Here is a 24,715-nt window from a genome sequence, read left to right as displayed (position 1 = left end):
GTAACCTTCAAAATTCAGGGGGAATAGGTGCCACCTACCTAGGGAAACGAAGGCACGGGATGTCAGAGGCTCGGCCTCGGTTACACAAGCCAGGAGATTCAGAGCCATGGTGTGGCTGCAGCAGCCTGGCTCTAGGCTCTGGGGTCTGTCCTCTTTACCACCAGGTCGTCGTGCAGACACTCAGATCCAGGAGCACCCCTGCCTTGACTGTGCCCCTGAGAGGGTCCCCCTTAACAGGGGGAGCTGCTCCTGGGGTTCAGGACAGCAGGCCTCTCATGGTGACGGTTCAGAGATGGAGTTGGACAGACCGTGTGTTGGGCCGCACCCCATAGGCCTGCAAGGCCAGGTCATGCCCAGTTTCAGTACTGAGGAAAGAGCCTGGAGTCAGCCATGGCTTAATGGATCGGGGATCTTACACGTCTGAAGCAGTGTCATGGAGCAACATTCCACATGTGCAGTGGACGGCAGCAGGATGTGCTGGCGGGCTTTGCGCCAATGTTGGGGGTGGGGAAGGAGGATGAGCAGTTGCAGAGGGAATTGATGTCAGGTGTGATCCGTGGCTCAATGGTAAAGAATATGTCTGCAATGCAGGAGATGCTTGGGACACTGGTTTGATCCCTGGATTGGGAAGATGCCCTGGAGGAGGGCATGGCAACCCACTCCAGTATTCTTGTCTGGAGTATCCTATGGACAGAGGAGCCTGGCAGGCTGCAGTCCATGGGGTCACGAAGAGTCAGACATGACTGAAGCGACTGAGCACGCATGGGCTTGTCAGTTACCAGGGAAAACAGCAGAGGGGCATGACACTCGCCACCACTTTGATAAGAACAGTCACCAGCTGGGCCTGGGGACAAGTCCATAGGAAGGTCAGTCATGTGAATGGGTGTAGGAGAAGCAGGCGCTGGTCGGGCAGGGCATGTGCAGAGACCAGTAGAACAGTCCCCTTGAGTGGCCTGACCGCACCCTGAGAGGGCAGTCCCTCACATTCTCTGGTTTGACTGCTGTGCCCCCAGCCCTGGAGTCCCTGTTTTCTCCTTTCTTCCCCCAGAGTTACAGACAGGGGCAGATGTGCTGCCTGGTGCGGTGGTTCTGAAGTGCCCCTCACCAGCCTGGTCCCCAGTTCCCCCTCATTAGGAGCCTGGTGATGTGTAGAGTTGAGAGCGCATGCTCTGGGCTCTCACTTGGCCATGGGCCCCTGGCCCCACCAGCACGTTGCCCACTGAGCCTTGGTTTTCTCACATGTAAGGTGGTTGAGTGATTTCATAGCTCCTCTGCTTCTGAAATTCTGTGGTACCCTAACCCTTGCCAGGGAACCCATGTGGTTGTAATGTTGCTGGTCTGAAGACCTGAGCAGCTCTGCGTCTTAGGATACTTGGTCTTCAGCAGCCATCAGGAGGTTAAAATCTGTGCCTCTAACTTCAGAATTACAAAGCCTTCTTCATCAAGGTAGCCTGTGATTTGCCTGAGCTTTTGCAAAATCTGAAAAGTTAGTGTGGCAGGGTCCTTTTTTCATTGATAAATGTTGACAAATTTTATACTTGACTTTGCCTTAACTTTATTATTTACACTGTCTCCTGTATAAGGTCTATTCAAGGCTTTTTGAAAACAGAATTATGGGGACTTCCCTGGTGATCCAGTGGTTAAGACTCCATGCTTCCAGTGCAGAGGGCTCACGTTCGATTCCTGGTCAGGGAGTTAAGATGCTGCATGCCTTGTAGTGCGGCCAAAACAAAACAGAACTGTGGTTTTAATAGGAGAGGTCACATTTTAGATTGTCAGATTTAGATCACCTCTGTGCAGACAATCTGATAGACTACCACTGGCAAAATAAAATAATAGCTTAGATTTAGTTAGTGACTTCCAAGTGCAAAACTCAAAAATGAATTTTAGTTTTTTGGTTAACTGTTTTGAGCACCAGGGCTTCCCTGGTGGCTCAGTGGTAAAGAATCCACATGCCAGTGTGGGAGACACAGGTTTGATCCCAGGGTCAGGACGATCCTCTGAAGAAGGAAACAGCAACCCACTCCAGTATTCGTGCCTGAGAAATCCCAAGCACAGAGGAGCCTGGTGGACTACAGTCCACGGGGCTGCAGAAGAGCGGGACATGACTTAGTGACTAAATGACAACAACTGTTTCTAGTTAGAGCTCATTTAGCTAACTTTGGACACTGATAGCTTCATTAGTGGGGGCACAGATGACCAATTTTCACGCACTCCCAAGCTCTGAATCACACTGGGACTCCAGCCTTCCCAGCCTAGGATAGTTGGGTCTTGAAGACATGCTCCTCACCCAGAGCCACTGTCCACAGCTCCACTGTCCCCAGACTGCCATCCCTCTGAGGTGGTTTTGTTGTCTCCAAGCCAGGGGGCAGGCCCTGAGCTCATAAGCTCAGAGCATCCTTGGAGCTGAGCAGCGGCACTTAGAGATTTAACCAAATAGGTCATCTGACTGTCTTGCTCTTCCAAGCCTAGGTCTTAGGCAAATAGTTCATGTTTTCAGGTTTTGAAGCATCTCTCTGAAGAGAATTGGAAGTTTTAGGGTGGGTGTGTAGTGAGGGGAGGCTTGCAGTTGGGTTGAAAGTCTGGGAGTGGAAGAGAAGCTGGGAGGGTTTAGCCATTCTGAACACAGGCCATGCTTGGGAGGGGGCTGTGGTCTTGGGCCCGGATTGGGGACCCCGTTCACGGTTCCGGCTTTTCCAGGGCTCCTCCGTGTGCCAGGTGACCGCCATCGGCGTGACTGTCATCCTGCTCTACACCTCTCGGGCCTGCTACAACCTGTTCATCCTGTCGTTCTCTCAGAGCAAGAATGTCCATTCCTTTGATTACGACTGGTACAATGTGTCAGACCAGGTCAGTGGGCACTGGATCCTTGCCTTGGCAGCATGCCTTGTGGCAGAGAGGTGTCAGCGCCTTGCTCCTGCTGCTAAAGAGCTGGGTGACCTTGGGAGTCACTTAACTGGGTGGTGTCTACATCCTCACCTGTCAAACGGGATCATAGTACCTGCCTTATTCCAGCTCACACATCTTCTGAGAAAATTAGAAAACAGACACACTTCTCCTTGCTACATTCTGGGGATTTTGTCAAGCAGTACTTAAAATTTTTAAGTGTTTTTATATAAATGTAATTAAAGGGTGAAATTTGCAAAGATAAAAATGAATTGTATTCAGGTTAGAAAACACATAAAACAATGAATTTTTTTTTTTTTAATGGAGCAGTAAGCGAAAGAAATGTAGACAAAAGTGACCAAGGATATTAAGGGGTTAGAAAGAGCCCATTTTACATCTCAGTATGAAACTCTTACTTTTTTTATAATGTATTCTAGAAATTCATAAACAAATGAACAAAGGTAATGAAATATAGTATGGCATCCATGTTCGCAAAAGCTCAAAATGTAAACGACTGAGAGGGGAATTCCCAGGCTGTTCAGTGGTTAAGACTCGGTGCTTCCACTGCAGGGGTCATGGGTTCAGTCCCTGCTTGGGGAATTAAGATTCCACATGCTGCATGGTACGGCCAAACAGAAAGAGAAGGAAAAAAAAGAATGAGAATTAATCAGTGTTCTCTAGTTTGAAAAGTATCATTTCTTTGTCTTCAGCCCTGGACAACGTGCCAGAGACACAAAAATGAACAGACCCATCCTTCCATGTAGGAGTTTATGTCCACTGAAGAAAAGAGCCGCACAGGGAAGCCATTATGGCAAAGAAATAGAAGCTTCTGTAGTAGGAGTTTACTGGGTTGAATTGCAAATGCTCCTGAGATTTTCCTGGGTAAACACTGAATATCCAACGATAGACAAATCCACCTCTAAAATCCCAACAGTGGTCAAACCTTGAATTAACACTCTGGAGGAAAGAAGAAAATGACTGTGATAAGTTAAAACTGATGGCAGGGACTTCCCTGTTGGTTCAGTGGTTAAGCCTTCACCCTCCCAGTGCAGGGGACTCGGGTTCCATCCCTGATCAGGGAACTAAAATCCCACACGGTGCAGCTTAAATAGACAGACAGACATATTCTACCAAAAAACAACAGCAGCTGAGGGCAAGATGAAATCTGTAAGAGGCTCGTACAAAGCATTAGACTGGAGTCAAACCACAACAATAATAATCACTACCAATCAAACCAACAGCACAAATGTAGGATGGCAGGAAGGTGGGCAGGGCACTGGTGGAGCTGTGCCCTGTTGTGAGAAATAAATACATAAAAATCTAAACATTCAACAGTGATAAATTAGAGACTTATTCATGATACACAGAGGATTTTGATCATGGTAACATGTAGGTACAATTGACTACTTTAATCATTTCTAAGTGCACAGTCCAGTGGCATTAAAGTACATTCACTGTGTCATGCAACCATCACCACCATCCATCTCCAGAACATCCTCATCTTCCCAATCTGAGACTCTCTCCCCGTTAAACGACAAGGATTTGGTTTTAACAAGATACTTATTTCAATGCTTCTTTCAAGTAAGAGCTTATAATTACAGTGAATTTAAAATATCACAAATTTTTATCACAAACAACACAATTCTGTTGTTTTGGGTGGCTGTTTGTTTATAGATATCTAGATCTATGTGTTGCAGCCAGAATAATCTAGGAGCAAGCAGATGGCCCCAAGTTGCAGGTTATTTGTGTAGAATGGTAGAAGCACACACAACACACTTTTGAGACATGTGGGTGGAGTTTCAGTGCAGAGTTTGAGTCATCTTTCTGAAGAGGAATGAGGTTGGTTTTGGGTACTGTACTTGAAGGCTTCCCAGGCAGTGCTAGTGGTAAAGAACCTGCCTGCCAATGCAGGAGACCTGGGTTCCATCTCTGGGTCAGGAAGATCCCCTGGAGAAGGGCATGGCAAACCCACTCCAATATTCTTGCCTGGAGAATCCCATGGACAGAGGAGCCTGGCAGGGTACAAGTTCATGAGGCCACAAAGAGTCAGACAAGACTGAAGCGACTTAGCGTGTATGCATATACTTTAAACATAATATGGTAGAGAAGGTAAGAGGATTCCGTTTAGGGGATTGCCCCTTTATGGTTTGATGACGTTTCTGTCTTCCTTTGAAATGCCGGCCTTTCTGATAGACTTTCCCAGAAGTAGCCTCACACACCATCCCTCTGCCCTTCAGAGAGAAGAGCACTGCTACACCCCATCTGCTCAACTGTCTCACTGGTCCAGGAGGCCAGCATCCTGGACTGGGAGGCTTTTCTAGACAGTCTAACCTGCTGTAGGCTTTAAAATGTAAATAATAGTATGTGGTTAATGTGAAGAGAAATTTAAAAACTGACACGTTTATTCCAAAGATGAGACTAAGGCTTATTATTGTGATATGCTGCTCTTGAGAACTGGGAGGTGGGGGACTTCCCTCATGGTCCAGTGGCTAAAACTGCATTCCCAATGCAGGGTGCCTGGGTTCGATCCCTGGTGAGGGAACTAGATAGATCTCACATGCTGCACCTAAGACCTGGTGCAGCCAAATAAATAAATAAATATTAATAAAAGAATTGGGAGAGGGACTTCCTTGGTGGTCTAGTAGTTAGAATTCCATGTTTCTAATGCAAGGGGCACAGGTTTGATTCCTGGCTGGGGAACTAGGATCCCGCATGACACACAGTGCAGCCAAAAAATGATTTTAAAAACGAATTGGGAGAAGGCAGCAGGACATTATCATTATTCAGTTGTTGAAGAAAAGTCAGCATAGAGACTTTATTTGGATGTAAGGAAGATTCCTGGAGGGTGAAGGAATGAAGCATCAGAGATTGGCAGTTACTGTCTTTGAGTATTTCGAAGAAGATAATTGTCTATCCTGGGACTTCCCTGGTGGTCCAGTGGTTAAGAATCTGCCTGCTAATGCAGGGGACGTGGGTTCAATCCCTGGTCCCAAAAGACCCACCCTGCCAAGGGGCAACTAAGTGTGTGTGCCACAACTACTGAGCCTGCAAGCCCTAGAGCCTCCGCTCTACAAGAGAACCCACTGCAGTGAGAAACCTGAGCGCCATAGCTAGAGAGTAGCCCCCACTCACCATGGCTAGAGAAAAGCCCATGCATTAATGAAGACCCAGCAGTCAAAAACTAAATAAAACATTTTTAAAATTATCTATCCACTATGGTTTAAATAACTGCCCCCCCCCACCCCGCCACCCCTCATCCCACCACCAAGGTCTGGCACAGTAGTATTAACAGTACCTGATTTCAACATGCGTGTTTTAGGGGGAAGAAATTACACTGTATTAGATTTAGTCTCTGTCATACTAGAACTGAATCAAACTTATTCTGTCCTCAGTCTGGTGACTCTCCATTTTTTCCCTCTCTTTTCAATAGGCAGATTTGAAGAATCAGCTGGGAGATGCTGGATACATAGTGTTTGGAGTGGTCCTCTTTGTGTGGGAACTCTTACCTACCACCTTAGTAGTCTACTTCTTCCGAGTCAGAAATTCTACAAAGGACCTTGTAAGTAAACCACTTTGTATTTGCAGAAAGTGAGTGTGAAAGTCGCTCAGTTGTGTCTGACTCTTTGCGACGCTATGGACTATACAGTCCATGGAATTCTCCAGGCCAGAATGCTGGAGTGGGTAGCCTTTCCCTTCTCCCAAGGATATTCCCAACGTAGGGATCAAACGCAGGTCTCCTGATTCTTCACCAGCTGAGCCACAAGAGAAGCTCAAGAATACTGGAGTGGGTAGCCTATCCCTTCACCAGCAGATCTTCCTGACCCAGGAATTGAACTGGGATCTCCTGCATTGCAGGTGGATTCTTTGCAGAAAACATCTCCTAATTCTAATGACAAAGCCTACAGTTGGAATTTTTTCTTAGATTTTTGATATCTTCTTCCATCTTATTCTAATATGAAAAGTTCCTTTGTTTAATTGAGACTTTTTTCCATTCATTATCTTTTGAGGGAAATTTGTTTTTCAGTTTAATTTTACCAAAAAAAAAAAAATTGCATCTTGAATCCTAGAGATAGTGATTAACTTTTTTCTAATGAAATAGCTGCCTCACTAGTATTTGTGCCTTGACTTGCTATGAACCAAATATAGAAGCTTTTATTTTAGCCAAGGAAAATAGAGAATGGTAATTCAGCTCTTCACCCCTGTGTTGAGCTGGATGGTGATTAGGGGAGGGGGTGGTAGGGAATACAGCTTTATTGTGAAGAATGCTTAAATCACTCCCCGAACTCAGTCACATTTCTGGTCAACCAGCTTCATATAAATGTCCTTATGGGAGTGGGGCAGAAAATGCAAAACCTGGTAGTGTGAGGGAGCCCGTGGAAGTTTTGCTCCATGAACTGTTCCACCCAGAGGAACTAGTGGTAGAACAGTGATCTGTGAAGCCCACAGAAAATGTGTGTGTGTGTGTGACTCGCTTGGTCGTGTCCGACTCTTTGCGACCCAATGGACTATAGCCCGCCAGGCTCCTCTGTCCATCCGATTCTCCAGGCAAGAATACTGGAGTGGGTTGCCATTCCCTTCTCCAGGGGATCTTCCAACCCAGGGATCGAACCCGGGTCTCATGCATTGCAGGCAGATTCTTTACTGTCTGAGCCACCAGGGAAGCAGACAGAAAAGTAGAGTGATGGTTTTTGGTCAACGTGAGCACAGTGTGGGTGGCAAGGAAAGCATTGGTTTTCATGACCAACTTGCGTTTTCTATTTCTTATTCATCTCTGGATGAGCCAGGAATAGGAAAAAAATAAAATAAAAGACTGGAATGGGGTGGTTGGTGGAGAACTGCAGCCTGACCCATGAGCCCCTGAAGATAGAGTGGCAGTGGGCACCATTTTCCAGATCTGAGGGTCAGTTTCCTCTCCTTTTGCCATTTTTAGCTTCAGAACAGCAATTCTATGCCCCCGCTGACTTTTCCTGACATTGGAAACACCTGACAGCTTCTGTAAAGTCAGACTCAAATTGTTTTGCATTGGTAGCAGAGAAACATGTGGAGAGTGGGCATTGGACTCTAGGCTAGAGTCCAGTGCATTATTTTTCTTCCTTTTCTGAAGAAGTTGAAGTTTTCTGGGAGGAGCCTCTTAACAAAAATCCCGCTGTTCTCTATGCTTCTCCTTGGCTTTCCATAGCCTTCTCACCACTTCCTAGTATGTCAGAGGCTTAGCAACTATACTCCCAAAATCCAAGGCAGTCTGAAGGAGAGAGTGGACATCTGAGTCCTAAGGAGTGAAAGACTGTCATTCAAAGTACTATTTTATTAACACATTATTGACTGGAGATGCATTAATATGTCTTTTGTTACCCAAACATTACTGACCAGAGACAACATGTTTTTAGAGAGTGGTACAGTTGACATCACTGTGCCAAGTTGTTAGAGCTTAAAATTAATCAAGGGTTCCTTCTATAGCTTATGATTGTCATTATCATTCACATTTTGCTCCATTAGATTTTTGTTCCAACCCTGTGTATATTATAAATGCAAATTTATTACTGTAAAATTTTCAAAATGATGCATCTCGAAATTTTGAATGAAGAATTTTCTGGTGAATTTTATGCAGATCCTTTCTCTGATTATCTGAGTGACCTGTATACTAGTGTCTCCAAAGATGATAGTTCTGCAAAATACAGTTCTGATTCAGACATTGTGAATATTAGCCCAAAAGAAGACAGAAAGCCTAAGTGATTGGTTCTGATATGGAAAGGGAAAATGAAGCTCACGGTGCCGGAGGAGACTTTACAGGTGTGACAGGTGCAATCACTGAACATAACAACCCACAAAGTGTTAGTGAAATAGCAGAATTACTTTTTGGCTGGCCAAAATAAAAATCGCCAGCCACAGGCATTAGTTTCTGCAAAATTCCATGGTAAATAATGAGTTAAATGAAGACAGAATAAAATGGGTAGTTCATCTGTCCTCTCAGGTCGCATTATCCAGGGACGTGTGCAGCCTTAATACACCCTATGTGTATATGGGGTTACTTGGCTCTTGTGTTTGAATATATCTACTGTTTAGGGTATTATCTAGAGCAGTGGTTCCCAAACTTTTTGGCCTCAGGATACTTTACACTGATACATTATTAGTTGTTATTTGTTTATTGAGGTATAATTGATTTAGTAGTTCTAGGTATACAGTGTAATGATTTGACATTTATATATATTGCAAGATGATCACCACAATAGGTCCAACTAATGTATTACCACACATAGTCTACAAATTTTTGTGTATGTGATAGGAACTTCGAAGATCTACTCTTTCAGCTACTTTCAAATATGCAGTACAGTATTAACTATCGTCACCATGCTGTATGTGAATCCTCATGACTCATTCATTTTTATAACTGGAAGTTTGTATCTTTTGACCCCTTTCACCCATTTCGCCCACCTCCTTCCTATCTCAGGCAGCCACCAATCTGTTCTCTGTATCTGTGAGCTTGGTGTTTGTTTTTAGATTCCCTATATAAGTGAGATGATATGCTATTTATCTTTTACCTTTTTCTAGTTGACTTATTTCACTTAACATAGTGCCCTCAAGGTTCAACCATATTTTTGCAAATAGTGAGATTTCATTCTTTAAAAAAAAATGTATTGTAGTATAGTTGATTTCCAGTGTTGTATTAATTTCTGCTGTACAGAGAAGTGACTCAGTTATCCATATATGTATTCTCTGTCATATTCTTTGCCATTGTGGTTTATCAGGAGGTTTCATTCTTTTTATGACTGAATATTTTGTTTGCGTGCATATCAGTTTCTTTATCCATTCATGCATTGGTGGACATTTGGTTTGTCTCCATATCTTGGCTGTTATAAATAATGCTTCAGTGAACATGGGGATGTGTATATCCTTTTGAATTAATATTTTCATTTTCTTCAGATAAGTATGCAAAAGAGGAACTGCTGGATTATGTGGTAGTTCTGTTTTTAATTTTTTGAGGAACCTCTATAGTGATTGCATTAATTTATATTCTCACCAACAATACACAATGATTCCCTTTTCTCTGCATCCTCATTAACACTTTTCCTTTTGATAGTAGCTATTCTGACAGGAGTGCAGTGGTACCATTTGTTTTTCCTATTGAGTTGTATGAGTTCTTTACATATTTTGTATATCAACTCCTTATCTGGTCTAGGACTTGCAGATATTGTCTCCCATTTGGTAGGTTGCCTTTTCATTTTGTTAATGGTTTTCCTTTGCTGTGCAGAACCTGTTTAGTTTGATGTAGTCCCACTTGTTTATTTTTTATTTTGTTTCCTTTGCTTTTGGAGTTAGACCCCAAAATCATCATCAAGATGAATGTCGAGGAACTTACTGCCAATCCTTTTTTCTAGTTTTATGGCTTCAGGTCTTACATGCAAGTCTTCCATCCATTTGGAGTTAATTTTTGTGTATGATGTAAGATTATAGTCCAGTTTTCCCAGCACCATTCATTGAAGAGACTGTTCTTTCCTTAGTGCCTCTTCTTGACTGCTTTGTGGTAAATTAGTTGACCGTATATTCATAGGTTTCTTTCTGGGCTCTCTATACTGTTCTGTTGATCTATGTGTCTTGTTTCTATGCCAATACCATACTGTTTTGATTACTATAGCTTTGTAAAATAGTTTGAAATCAGGGGGCATGATGCCTACTCCAGCTTTGTTCCTTTTGTTCAAGATTGCTTTGGCTATTTGGGGTCGCATCGATAAGTTATTGAGTACACCAACAAGCTAGTTTGGAGCTGTGTATATGTGTAATTTTTAAAAATATTTGTTAATTAATTATAAATAAACCCATAATGTGTTACCATAATTTTTTTTATGAAAAAGAACTATATTCTCCAAAACAAATTAGTGAGAAGAGTTCAGTTCAGTTCAGCCACTCAGTTGTGTCCGACTCTATGACCCCATGGACCACAGCACGCCAGGCCTCCCTGTCCATCAACAACTCCCAGAGTTCACTCAGACTCATGTCCATTGAGTCAGTGATGCCTTCCAACCATCTCATCCTCTGTTGTCCCCCTCTCCTCCTGCCCTCAGTCTCTCCCAGCATCCAGGTCTTTTCAAATGAGTCAGCTCTTTGCATCAGGTAGCCAAAGTTGGAGTTTCAGCTTCAACATCAGTCCTTTCAATGAACACCCAGGACTGATCTCTTTAGGATGGACTGGTTGGATCTCCTTGCAGACCAAGGGACTCTCAAGAGTCTTCTCCAACACCACAGTTCAAAGGCATCAGTTCTTTGGTGCTCAGCTTTCTTTATAGTCCAACTCTCACATCCATACATGACTACTGGAAAAACCACAGCCTTGACTAGACGGACCTTTGTTGGCAAAGTAATGTCTCTGCTTTTTAATCTGCTGTCTAGATTGGTCATAACTTTCCTCCCAAGGAGTAAGCATCTTTTAATTTCATGGCTGCAATCATATCTGCAGTGATCTTGGAGCCCAAAAAAATAAAGTCAGCCACTATTTCCACTGTTTCCCCATCTATTTCCCATGAAGTGATGGGACCAGATGCCATGATCTCAGTTTTCTAAATGTTGAGCTTTAAGCCAACTTTTCCACTCGCCTCTTTCACTTTCATCAAGAGGTTCTTTAGTTCTTCTTCATTGTTTAAATTTTGTGACTCTTTTTAATGTCTAGCTTAATAGAAGACAGCTGGATTCTCCTATCTGCTTCTGTTGTGAAATGCTGTTTTGAAGTATATGAAGAAAATCAAGTCTCACATTTTAATATAAATGTGAGTATTTTTTAATATACACTCAAACTCAATGAGGTATGGTTTCTTAAGATTCCTTAGCTGCAATTTGGAATCTAAAACTGTATCAGTGAACTTTTCATGTTGTTTTCTATGTTAACATCTGTTGGTTTACCCTGCACTTTGATATTTGCTCAGCGTTCAAATGATCTTTTGATGAATTTGTGGGGGAGAAAGTGATCTCCCTGTCCTATTCCTCCGCCATCTTCTCTCCTCCCCGTCTACCTTGCACTTTGAATGGATCTTTATACCCATGCATGGTTTTGTCATGTCATGTATTGGTCACTTGGAAAATTTTGGTTTATTGAGTTATGCATATCTTTCAAAAGTTATATTTCCATTATACAATATAAGAAAAACATCTCATTCATTAATCTCACCACTGATCATCAGAAAAATCAAATATTGGGAACCTGTCATCCTCACGGTGGAGAATACAAGGTTTCCAAAGCTTTGTTTGCTTAAAAGGTGAAATTTGATCAGTGAAAACAAATAGTCACATGTTTTCCTTGAATTTACAGCTCAGTTCATTCATTTTTGAGAGGGTGTCTGCCAAATGTCCACAGCTGAAAAACCAGGGTTGTCATGAAGCCGTCATGTTGCGTGAAAAAAATAAATATAGCTCAGAGTTGTACAAGTTCTTTTTCTGGTAATAAAATTACAGTGGCCAGTTTTTTCTGCTTTGTTAAGTGAATGTTCTTTAAACTGTGACTGTGTGGTGGTGAGGAGCACAGTAACTGCTAGAACAGTTGGTGTCACTGCTTTGAAACGTGCTTTTTTTTTTGCTAACTACAGCTTTTGCATCACTGGTACCAGTGTCAACACAATAGAAAAGGTAAATAGCTTCTTAATATGCTAATTATGCAAATAGGTATGACCTTGTTGATCCTTGAAAGCATCCCAGGAACCTCCAGCAGTTGTTGGGCTCATCTGCAGTAGCGTGTTAATGAGTGAAAATGATTCTTTATTCCCTAAAGGACATTATCTCCTGATTAATCCCGAGAGTGAATTCAGCATGAACAATGTAAAATCATAAATAGGAAGCCCTTCCCATTTTTTTATATTGTAGTCATGAAGTAATTCTCATTAGCAGGTAAATCTGAGTGTCAGGTTTGGCTTGGTGAAGCCCTGGTGTTCATAAAATACCCCTGGGCAAGACCGCCAGGGTTAAAAGCATTATTACATACAGTATTTGGTAAAAATAGCTAACAACTGTGTAGCACTTATATGTGCTAGGCCTCGTTCTAAGCATTTTAAATATACTAAATTCTTTAATTCTCACAATAGCTCTGTAAACTAGATGAATATAATACTCATTTTGAGATGAGGAAACTGAGGCCCAGAGTCATGGCTGGTAGGGGACAGAGCGCCAATTCAAACTGAGGCATCCTGGTTCCCAGGTCCATGATTTTTTTTTAATATATGTGTTTATTAAGTATAGTTGATTTACAGTGTTTCAGGTGCTCAGCAAGGCGATACGGTTATACAAGTACACGTGTTATTTTTTAAATTATTTTCCATCATAGATTATTACAAGATATTGACTATAGTTCCCTATGCTATACATTAAACCTTTGCTGCTTATCTATTTTTTTAGTTAGAAATCTAGCATTCTATTTATACTAAGTCAAACAAGTGGAATCAAAATGTCATAGTTTTTTAAGTTAGGCAAAAATTCATAAGTTTTCCAAAATATATATATTATACATATTTATATTTATGTATACAAAAGCTTTTCTACTATACCTGATAAAGGCTTGAGAAAGAATATTAAAAAAAGAGAGATGGAGAAATTGGAGAACATAAACTAAATGAAATGGGGGCACTGAATATGAAATAGAAAAAGTGAAACAAACTAGATAAAAGTAGAAGATCATCATGTAGTCCAGATGTTTTTAAGCATGACTGTTCATTAGAAACACATCTGGAGCTCTGGAGAAAAAAAGCAATGACTGAGCATTTGTATTTTTCAAAAAAATTCAAGATAATTCTTATATGCATCTGGATTTTAAAAAATGATTATAGGTTTTTCTATTAGATCCTAGTTTTGGTGACAGAGTTCTTTTATTTTTCTGTTGACCAATCATGATACAATGGTATTAAGTGAGTAATAGTCACATAATCACAATAGTAAAAGATGTTTATCAGTTTTCACAGTCAATAGCCAGACAAAAAATAAAAGATAATTATAATTGCAAGCCATAATGGGAACATGACTAACTTAAAAATATAAAATAATTATGTACAATTTGGGGGCATCAGGTAGAGTGATGTGGTAAATGGAAGTGCATACATGCACGTTTTCATCCACCCAACCAGTCTATGTCTTTTGGTTGGTGCGTTTAATCCATTTACATTTAAGGTAATTATCGATATGTATGATCCTACTACCATTTTCTTAATTGTTTTGGGTTTATTTTCTGTAGGTAAAAGACCTTCTCTTGTGTTTCTTGCCTAGAGAAGTTCCTTTGGCATTTGTTGTAAAACTGGTTTGGTGATGCTGAATTCTCTTAACTTTTGCTTGTCTGGAAAGCTTTTGATTTCTCCTTCAAATCTGAAGGAGAGTCTTGCTGGGTAGAGTATTCTTAGTTGTTGGTTCTTCCCCTTCATCACTTTAAATATGTCGTGCCATTCTCTTCTGGCTTGGAGAGTTTCTCTTGAGAAATCAGCTGATAGCCTGATGGGAGTTCCGTTGTATGTTATTTGTTGTTTTTCCCTTGTTGCTTTTAATATTTTATCTCTGCCTTTAATTTTGTCAGTTTGATTACTGTGTGTCTTGGTGTGTTCCTCCTTGGGTTTATTCTGCCTGGGACTCTCTGTACTTCCTGGACTTTCCCATGTTCAGGAATTTTTCAGCTATTATCTCTTCCAATATTTTCTCATGTCCTGTCTCTCTCTCTCCTTCTTCTGGGACCCCTATAGTGAGAATGTTGATGCATTTAATGTTGTCCCAGAGGTCTCTTAGACTGTCTTCTTTTCATTCTTTTTTCTATATTCAGTTCTGTGGCTGTGTTCTGTCCTCCAGGTCATTTATCAGTTCTTCTGCCTCATTTATTCTGCTATTGATTCCTTCTAGTGTATTATTCATCTCTGTTTGTTAGTTCTTTAGTTCTTGTAGGTCTTAGGTAAACATTTCTTATATCTTCTCAATCTTTGCCTCTATTCTTTTCCCGAGATCCTGCATCATCTTCCCTGTCATTATCCTGAATTTTTTTCTGGAAGGTTGCCTATCTCCACTTTATTTAGTTGTTTTTCTGGGGTTTTATCTTGTCCTTTCATCTGGGACATAACTTTCTGCTTTTTCATCATGATTAACTTTCTGTACTATGGTTTTTGTTTTAGCTGCTGTGGGACTGTGTTTCTTCTTGCTTCTTCTGTCTGCCCTCTGATGGATGAGGCTAAGAGGCTTGTGTAAGCTTCTTGATGGGAGGAACTGGGAAAAACTAAGTCTTGCTCAGTAAAGCTTTAATCCAATTATCTGATGATGGGTGGGGTTGCACTCCCTCCCTGGTAGTTGTTTGGCCTGAGGCGACCCAGTCCTGGGGTCTAACCTCTATGGTGTGGTTAGTGGCAAACTCCAAGAGGGTTTATGCCAACGGGGACCGTCCAGTGCCCCCCATCCCGGTGGTACACCCCTGCCAGCCCATGCCCTCACAGGAGGCCCTCTAGTACTAGCAGGGATTTTGGTCCAGTCTCCTGTGGGGTCGCTGCTCATTTCCTCTGGGTCTTGGTGCACGCAGTTTTGTTTGTGCCCTCCAAGACTGGAGTCTCTATTTCCCCCAGTCCTCTGGAAGTCCTATTATCAAATCCTGCTGACCCTCAAGGCCAGGTTCCCTGGGGATTCCTAGTCCCTATGTTGGATCCCCAGGCTGGGAAGCCTGATATGGCGTTTAGAATCTTCACAACAGTGTGAGAACTTCTTTGGTATTATTCTTCTCCAGTCTGTGGGTCACCCACCTGGCGGGTATGGGATTTTTTCATTGTGATTGCACCCCTCCTACCATCTTGCTGTGGCTTCGTCATCTTTGGATGTGGGGTATCTTTTATTGGTGGATTCTGGCATCCTGCTATCAATGGTTGTTCAACAGCTAGTTGCAGTTTTGGTGCTTTCGCAGGAGGTGATGCGCACAGGTCCTTCTATGCCACCATCTTGAAAGGGAAGTCAGGTCCATGATTTTAATTCTGTCCTGCACTGTGGCTTTCCTCAGCATAATAAGGTTTGGAGAAGAAACTAAATTCCTAATGACTCAGTAATAGTCCTATTACTATCTGTAACTTTGACCCTGATGCTGGGAAAGATCGAGGGCAAGAGGAGAAGGAGGCGATAGAGGATAAGATGGTTGGATGGCATCACTCAGTCAATGGACATGAGTTTGAGCAAACTCCAGGAGATAGTGAAGGACAGGGAAGCCTGGAGTGCTGCAGTCCATGGGGTCACAAAGAGTTGGATATGACTCAGCAACTGAATAACAATCTGTAACTTCTGTAATTTGACAAAAAAGTAAGATATTCTTTTGGGGAGAAACTTGTAATTTAACTAATACTCATTGACTTTTAAAAGAGCACATCCTGCAGGTGGGGTGTTTTTAAAAAATGTTCTCTACCATTTGTATCCAGAATACAATGGGTATAACCAAGCCTCTATACTTGACATCACTGGAGCCAGTGTAACAGTGTAGTAGAGGTGTGGTTCTTTGGATCCACATCAGAACCCCAAGGGGTGCTTGCTTGGTCAAAGTATTGATGCTTAGGCCATGTCCTGGACTCAGTTGAGAATCTCTCAGGGTAGGCTCTGGGAATCTACATTTTAAATAATTTAATAAGCACCCCAAGTGATTTGAATGCACTGTAAAGTTTGAGAATCTCCATTTTATATGTGTGTGTGTATATATATACACACGTATTTTAAATACACATATTTTAAACAGCTTTAAGATATAATTTCCATACAACAAACTGTTTACCCATTTCATGTGTGTAATTAAATGGTTTTTGATATATTCAGGTATGTGCAATTATCACCACCATTTTTAGAACATTTTTTATCACCTCAGAAAGAAACGTCATACCCTTTATCTACCATGCCCCATCCCCCTGTCCCCAAGCAACTACTGATCTCCATTCTGTGTCTACAGATTTCCCTATTCTGGACTTTGATAAGAATGGGATCATATAACATGCCACTTTCTGTCACTGGTTCTTCCGCTTGGCAGAGTGTTTTCAAGGTCCATCCACACCGTAGTATGTATTAGTACCTCATTCCTTTTTATGGCCAGTATTTCGTTGTGCAGATATGCCACATCTTGTTTATCCATCCACTGATGCACATTTGGGTCGTTTCCATCTCTTGACTGTTATGAATAATGCTGCTATAAATATTCATTACAAGTTTCTGTTTGAACATAGGTCTTCATGTCTCTTCAGTATGGATCTAGCAGTACAATTGCTTGGGTCATTTGGTATTCTAGGTTTAACTTTTTGAAAAACTGCCAGAGAGTTTTTATTCCCAATAGTGAAGTTTCCTCCACATCCTCCCCAGTGCTTGTCGTTATCTGGCTTTTTGATTCTGGACACCGTGATAGGTATCTCATTTTGTCTTTTAATTTGCATTTCACTGATGACTACAGATGTCAAGTATTTTTTTTAATGTATTTATTTGGCCATTTGTATAACTTCCTTGGAAAAGTGGCTGTTTAGATCCTTTGCCCACTTAAACATTTTTTTAAATTGGAGGATAATTGCTTTACAATATTGGGTTGGTTCCTACTATTCATCAACATGAATCAGCCATAGGTATACATATGTCCCCTCCCTCTTGAACTCCCTCCCATCTCCCACCCTTCTAGGTTGTCACAGAGCACCTGATTTGAGCTCCCTGCATTGAGTTGACTTTTTCCTATTGTGTTGTAGTTTTACTATTGAATTGTAAGAGTTCTTATATATTTTAGATACTCCTGTAAGATACATCACTTGCAAATAATTTCTCTCTGTGTGGCTGTCTTTTCACATTTTTGATGGTATCTTTTGAAGCAAAAACACTTAATTTTGATGAAATCCAGATTATGTTTTTTGGTTTGTTGCTTGTTTTTGGTGACATATCTAAAAATTCTTTGCCAGGTCATGAAGATTTGCCCCTATATTTTCTTCTTAGAATTTTATAGTTTTTACTCTTATGTTTAGGTCTTTGATACATTTTGAGTTACTTTTTGTATGCGTGTGTGCTGTAAGCGTTCAACTTCATTCTATGTATAGATATTCTTGAACTGCTACAAACAGTAAAGTTGAAGGTGTTCCACCTTGTATAAGTTCTGCTTTGCTTCCTGTGTTTGGCTAGATTAGCCTTAGAAAAGCAGAAATTCACATATAGATACCCATCCCATAATAACCTTTTTTCAAACTCTGTTGGTTAACTTTTAAATGGCCCACTAGTGATATGGACAAAGATGCCAAACAAAGGCCAGGTTGAATCCACAGATGTGGAGGCCGCGTAGACTGAGGGCTGACTGTACTATATAATTTTATAAAAGGGATCTCAGCACCCTTGGATTTGGGTATCTGTGTGGGGTCCTAGAACCAGCGCCCTGTGGGTAACTGTGATTTTCTTACGCGGTAAACTCAGCTTGGGGACAGAAACAGGAGAGGCACATTGTATAAACTGGCTAAGAAACTCTTAAAATTTCGTCATTTCATTATTTTAATTCATTGCTGTGAATGCCCACATGATTATACAGATTTAGATCTTATTTGGGACTGTCTAGTTTGGCTGATTGGGGTATTGTCTAGTTTTTCTGTGAGAGATTACACACAGTGATAATTCTTTGCTGTGGGGCTTCCCTGATGGCTTAGGCTGTAAAGAATCTGCCTGTGATGCAGGAGACCCAGGTTCGACGCTGGGTCGGGAAGATCCCACGGAGAAGGAAATGGCATCCCACTCTAATATTCTTGCCTGGGAAATCCCATGGACAGAGGAGCCTGGTGGGCTACAGTCCATGGGGTCACAAAGAGTCAGACATGACCAAGTGAGTAACACAACAACAATTCACTGCTTCAAGCAGAACTCTGCGAGATTTTGTCCATACCGATAAGAGAAAAAGTTAATCCTCTTCAATATAAAAGCAACTGAAGTGAACACTCCAGCTGAACAGGTGTGTGCACTCAGCTGAATACAGCATCTTTAGTCTCCTGCAAGAAAGCGATGTCATTTATCTTTGCCTTGTGCAAGGCACAGTGACTGAAAGTACACTGAACAATTAAACTGTCCCTCCAGACAAACCCTGGAATGGTCCCCAGCCATGGATTTGGCCCCAGATCTTACTTCTTTGACAACCCTCGAAGGTATGACAGTGATGATGACCTTGCCTGGAACATTGCCCCTCAGGGACTTCAGGGAAGGTAAGACCCTACCTAGTTCCTACTGGGGGGGCATGGCTAGGGGGCTGAGGGCCCAGCCAATGAGATAGATTCAGACTAAGAGGTGGGTGGGGGGTGACGCAGAATGTCTGCTTAAAACCCTGGAGCTGGGAGGTGAGGCAGACAGAAAAAGGAGGGGAAACACCTGAGTGGTGAGACTAACTGCAGCCAGAGTCGAGACCCTCCCTCCAGCGACCATGTGCTTTACCGTCTGCCAAGGTCATGGTTGTGGTCACGGTCTGCAAACAGGAGGTGGGGTAGCTCCTGGGTTCTCTTCTCTGCCCCCTGCTCTCCCTCCTGCTCCCCCGCCCCAGCCCAGGGACATTTCAGCCACACTCCACGGCCCAGTGCTCCTGTGCCCTCTTTCACTCTGGGGCTTTAAGGCCAGCAGGGGAGAGAGGAGCAGAAAGCGTTGACCTCATGCTTGCCAAGCTCCTCTCTCCTCTCTCTGCTGGCTGTTCCTATGAAAGGACAGCTTCAGGCCGAGTGGGGTTTTTTGCAGTGAAAGCCAGTCTTATGTAATCCTTTGTGAATTTAAAGACCTGTCATTAACATTTTAAGGTAAATTCTTTTCCTCCTGGGGTAAAATGATAGAGGATATGCTTGCTTTTCTGCTCTTTATTACCAACAGTAAAATCCTTAGAAAACCTCATAAGAAGTCTGAAACGAGCCCTTACTGTAGGCACAGGAGAATTCAGGAAAAGCTGGGAGAATACCTTGCTCTCTCAGTGGATCAGGGAGTGCAGACATCCTGGTCAGATAGAGGAAAAGATGGCATTAGGGAAAAAGAGCAGAACCATCCATCCGGTCAGAAGGTCTAAAGAACACAGATAAGGAAGGGAGAACTAGAAGGACTTCCTGAAGTCAAAGGTGTCCTAACTCTCTTCCCTAAAACTGTCCTCTTATCCAGTCACCCCCTTGCAGTGCCGGCTCCCTATTTATGTCCCCCTGTATCTGCTGGAGCAGCCCTAACCCCTTACCTGCCAGACCTTTCCATTACATAGGGGAAAACGGTAATAGAACACCAATAATTCAATGTGCATGACTGAGTGGTGACTGTATATTATGATACTGTATGTTCTAAAAGTTTTACAGTTCTAAAAGTTTAACTCACAAAAGCCCAACAAGTTAGTTCCTAATATTACTCCCATCCTAACAGAGATTAACATTGAGGCACAGAAGTTATTTGTCCAAAAACACACTGGTAGTGAGTTAGACTCTCCATTAGGATTCAGATACAGTTTGTGGCTAAAGCATTGTGATATACATAGTGATTGGTATTACTATGTATATCAGTAACACTACTCTTCCAGGCTCTGAAGAGTTGAGGTGACTTTTGTGGGAGGTATTCTAGCCACTGTGCATAGCTAGCACTGGTGTGGGAAAACTAGCTTCAAGAAACTACCTTGAAAAGCTTTAGGATTATCTATAAGAAGCCCACTTCTGTCGACCTAAAATAGGCCTGTCATCAACAGTCAGCATAATGTTTCAAGTCATTGAAATCTCTCTTTTCCTTTTCAAGTTTTGCTCCAGACTACTACGACTGGGGACAACAAACAGCGAACAGCTTCCTGGCACAAGTAGGAACTTTACAACCAGACTCAATTCTGGATCCTGACAAACCAAGCCATGGGTAGCGTCAGTTAACAGTTTTATGGAAGATATGCCTCAGTCGAAATGTTTCAGAAGGACTAACTTAATGACAGCTGAATTTTTAGGGCATGATTCCTTAAGAAATAGGACTTGAATTTGTTATAGGTTTCTGATGGCTCCATAGGACTAAGCAATAATTTAGATTGATAAAATCTTATTTTAGTACTAAAAAGTGAGCCTGGCTGCCTATTCCGTGAGTATAATTTAAACTTTAAAAAATTCTGTACTTTTATAAAGATGTATTTTATATAACTTAATGCTAAAATATTCTAGGATTTTTTGAGAATATTATTGCAATATATGTCATAGTTTGCACAGACTTTTATGCATAATTCACTTTAAAAGTATACAGTATATAGTCTGATGGTTTTGTTTTTTTTTTTTTTTAAAGGCTTTTGGACTAAAGTATTCCTCAGACCCTTACCTCGTCAGGTCACTAAGATTCTGTTAGACTCTAAGTATAGTTGACATCTAGGAAGCCAATTGCAACTCAAGTGTTGAAATTTATAATGCAGCAGAATGTCAGCAGACTACACAGTAGGTAGTTGGTTCCTTACAGTGTGAAAAGCACAGATGGTTGGTTCCTCAAAGAATCTCCTAAATTTTGCCAAAATTTAATCCTTTCAACAGGGTGCTGAGGTACACACTTCAATGATAAGTTGATAATGTTAAAAACATGGATAGAATTGACTTACACTATTAAACCTCCTCTTCTGTATTCAGAGATTTTTGCATAGTTTGTCAGCCCAGTGAATCTAATAGCCATTACCTCAAAATGTAAGACTGCACCTTTTCCACCTTACTGAACATTTGTGACTGAACAAAGAAGTTCTTAAGAGGGGATGAATAACAGATATCCCTGCATCTTTGAGCCAGAATGTCTATGTGGAATTCTAACAGTTTTATTTTAGTTTCCAACCATATTAAAATTATACCCTTTCTTTTTAAATAGCTCTGAAAGCAGCCTACTGGAAGCTGCATGTTTAAAAAGGTATTAATAGTAGCATTGCAATATTCTATAGCATGAAGCCTGCCTCTTAAGTCATGGAAAAGGGCATGTTCCAGACCACTACTTGTAAGTTGTCATCTAAGTGAAGCACAGGTCATAAAAATAGTTCCCCAACCATAAGTGCCATTCTAAAGATCTCCAAGACTATATATATATATATATAGCCTGCAGGTATAAAACTGCCTATAATAAAAGGCTGTACATGGTTGTGTCGGGGGGTTAAGGTACTGAGGAAGTATTATTACCAAAGAGAAAGTACCATATTTTGGGAGAGGGAGGGGCAGGTGAAAAGGAACTTAGTAAGTTCCGTCCTCATGGAGAAACCCATTTCTGATATCTTACTTCCCAGTTTGACCTTCAGAAATAACTTATCTCTGGGCATTGACTTCATAGGGATCAAGTCTGTTTCTCTTACTCTGATGGTATTTAAAATCAGAATTTCGAGTTTTCAGTGGGTCACAATAGGGTTTTTCTTGTGTATGGGATACCTTCACCCTGCATAATCACACAACAACTTCTTTGAAAGCTTTCCAATATGTGGAAGAATTTGGGTCACATATTTAAAATAATTACTGCCAGGGAAAACTCTACAGTGAAGCAAAATTTGCACTGATAATTCAGGTTGCCTTAAAATATTATAAGCTGTTATTCTAAATAGCTTTAAGAACACCCTACTTCTCATACTATTTTTGTTAATGATACTTAGAATTTAAATGAAGACTCAGAAAACGCTTAAAAATCCTCTAAGTCATGCTTTCAAGAAGTAGTGCAGTTCTTCAGTATTAGGTCATTGAAGGGTAGATAATATTTTTTAAAACATTACTAAAATCATACAAGTCCTATATTCATCCTATGACATACAAATATTTTATTATTCTGTTGTTATTGGCAGGAAGATTGAAATACTCAGCATTAACTGATAGTCTGTTTTTATGATTAAGCTGCTAGTATTATTTGAACTATTATTTTTATTGGAAAAGATAAAAATGTCCTAAGTGCCTATTTTTCTCTTCCCTTTCAAAAGTAATGCTAAAGTACAATTGTAAACACATCTAGAATATAAAAAACTGTGATTGTAACAAACTCTCTCTCATAGTAAATGATCACTTTTACTCTGAAATGTTGCACGTATGGTATAGAAAGGAAAATTAAGTTTCCCTTAAATTTCTATTTACTTGTGCTGCCAAGTACACTAACAGCCCTACTCCTAGGTGAAATACTAAAGGTCATGAGAAGACAAGAAATGGAGATTATTGGTTCTAAAATACCCAAACATCCTCTTGTTTTAAGGCAATGTGATGAAATTATCCCCTCCCCACCCATAATGTGAAAGTTTAAGAATGGGGTAGAGGCCATATCACCAAAAATTTTGTACCGTCATTTAGCTAAGTCTGATTCAACACTAAAAGGCTGCATATGAATATTCTTGTGCATCCACTGGAAATATACACAATAGGATTAATTATGGAGTTAACTGTCTAAAGAATGCCAACTGGTTTGTGTACAGACAGACCTTGCAGATTGCAGGTGTGGTTCCAAACCACTGCAGTAAAGCAAAATACTGCAAAAAAATGAATCACAAATTTGGTTTCCCAGTGCATAAAAAATTAGGGATTTTCCTTGGCAGTCCAGTGGTTAGGGCTTTGCCACTGCAGTGGGTGAGGGTTCATTCCCTGGTCGGGGAGATAAGACTCCACATGCTGAGTAGCCAAAAAACCAAAACATAAAAAACTGAAGCGATATTGTAACAAATTCAATAAATAACAATGGTCTATATTTTTTTTAAAGTTACATTTATACTTTTAAGTGCACAGTAGCATTATATAAAAAACAACGCACATACCTTAATTAAAAAATATTTTACTGCTAAAAAATGTTAACCATGATCTGAATCTTCAGCAAGATATAGTAACAAAGATCACTGACCACATGTTACAATGACAATAATAATGAAAAATATTTGAAATATTGTGAGAATTACCAAAGTGTGACAGAGACACCAATGCTGTTGGAAAAATGGCATCGGAAGACTTGAGCCACATAGGGTTGCCTCAGACGTTCAATTTGTAGAAAATGCAGTATCTGCAGGGCAGTAACATGAAGCACAGTAAAATGAGGTCTGCCTGTAGATATCTTTCATTGGCTTTTTTCCCTTTCTACAGTGAACCCATTTAATTGAGCTGATGATTAAAACATCTAGTGTGTTCACACACAACTGTGAACTCTAAGTTTTGATTCTGACAATATACACACATCAGTCACATTTAGCTATGCCAGTTCTTTCTTGAATATGTTAGGCAGTGTTAATAACTATGCTGGCTATTGTGTTTAGCTGCTTACATCAGTCACGCTTGCTAATATATCCCCAAATTTTCTCTCTACCAAAATCCAAAAGAACTGCTCTTTGTTGGCCTTGAACAATTAACCCCTATTTAAGAGGAAAGGAGTAAGAATTAGGAAATCCTAGTGCATGATAAGTACTCTGAGAAAAAGGTTCTCATTTACATTTACGTAGTTAAGTATTACAAAAATATTGCTTTTACTTTTTGACAATAAAGATGAACTTGTATTAGAACTAAATGGGTCTAAATATTTGAAGCTGTCAAGATTTCCAAGAAACTTTTTTTTTTAATTTGCTTTGCTTTCGATTACTGCATGATAAAATATAGACCAGCATAAGGCTGATCAAAGACACATCTAATATGTATTTCTAATTTTTATCCCATATAGGTGAGAATTTTGTTAATTAAAAGCATTGTTAACTGTGCGTAATATTACTTAAGACTTTTCATAGTACAGATGGAGGAACTTTTGGAAATGATCAAGCTAAATAGTGGAATTCTCAGACTACAAACAAACTGATTAAAGTGAGGAAACATTTAACATTTTTTTAAGGGACAGTGAGGGTAAGGAAGTGGAATTGACACTTACTATGTGCTAAACCCTGGGCTTGGTATTTATGGGTCCAGTCAGCATAGTC

At 40.8% G+C, this 24,715-nt stretch overlaps 1 protein-coding gene across 1 annotated transcript in view; it reads left to right on the top strand.

The window, feature by feature from the left end:
* Positions 1-24,502, top strand: part of GPR137B (G protein-coupled receptor 137B) — a 55,490-nt gene extending 30,988 nt beyond the window's left edge. The window contains 4 exon segments of the mRNA XM_043477032.1: positions 2,701-2,850; positions 6,317-6,445; positions 18,931-19,055; positions 20,596-24,502. Of these exon segments, the coding sequence (XP_043332967.1) occupies positions 2,701-2,850; positions 6,317-6,445; positions 18,931-19,055; positions 20,596-20,710 (519 nt within the window). The 3' untranslated portion in view covers positions 20,711-24,502.
* The last annotated feature ends 213 nt before the right edge of the window (positions 24,503-24,715 follow it).

The sequence above is a fragment of the Cervus canadensis genome, chromosome 8 (assembly GCF_019320065.1).
Source record: "Cervus canadensis isolate Bull #8, Minnesota chromosome 8, ASM1932006v1, whole genome shotgun sequence".
Lineage (NCBI taxonomy): Eukaryota > Metazoa > Chordata > Mammalia > Artiodactyla > Cervidae > Cervus > Cervus canadensis.
This window is presented reverse-complemented; position numbering and strand designations above follow the sequence as displayed.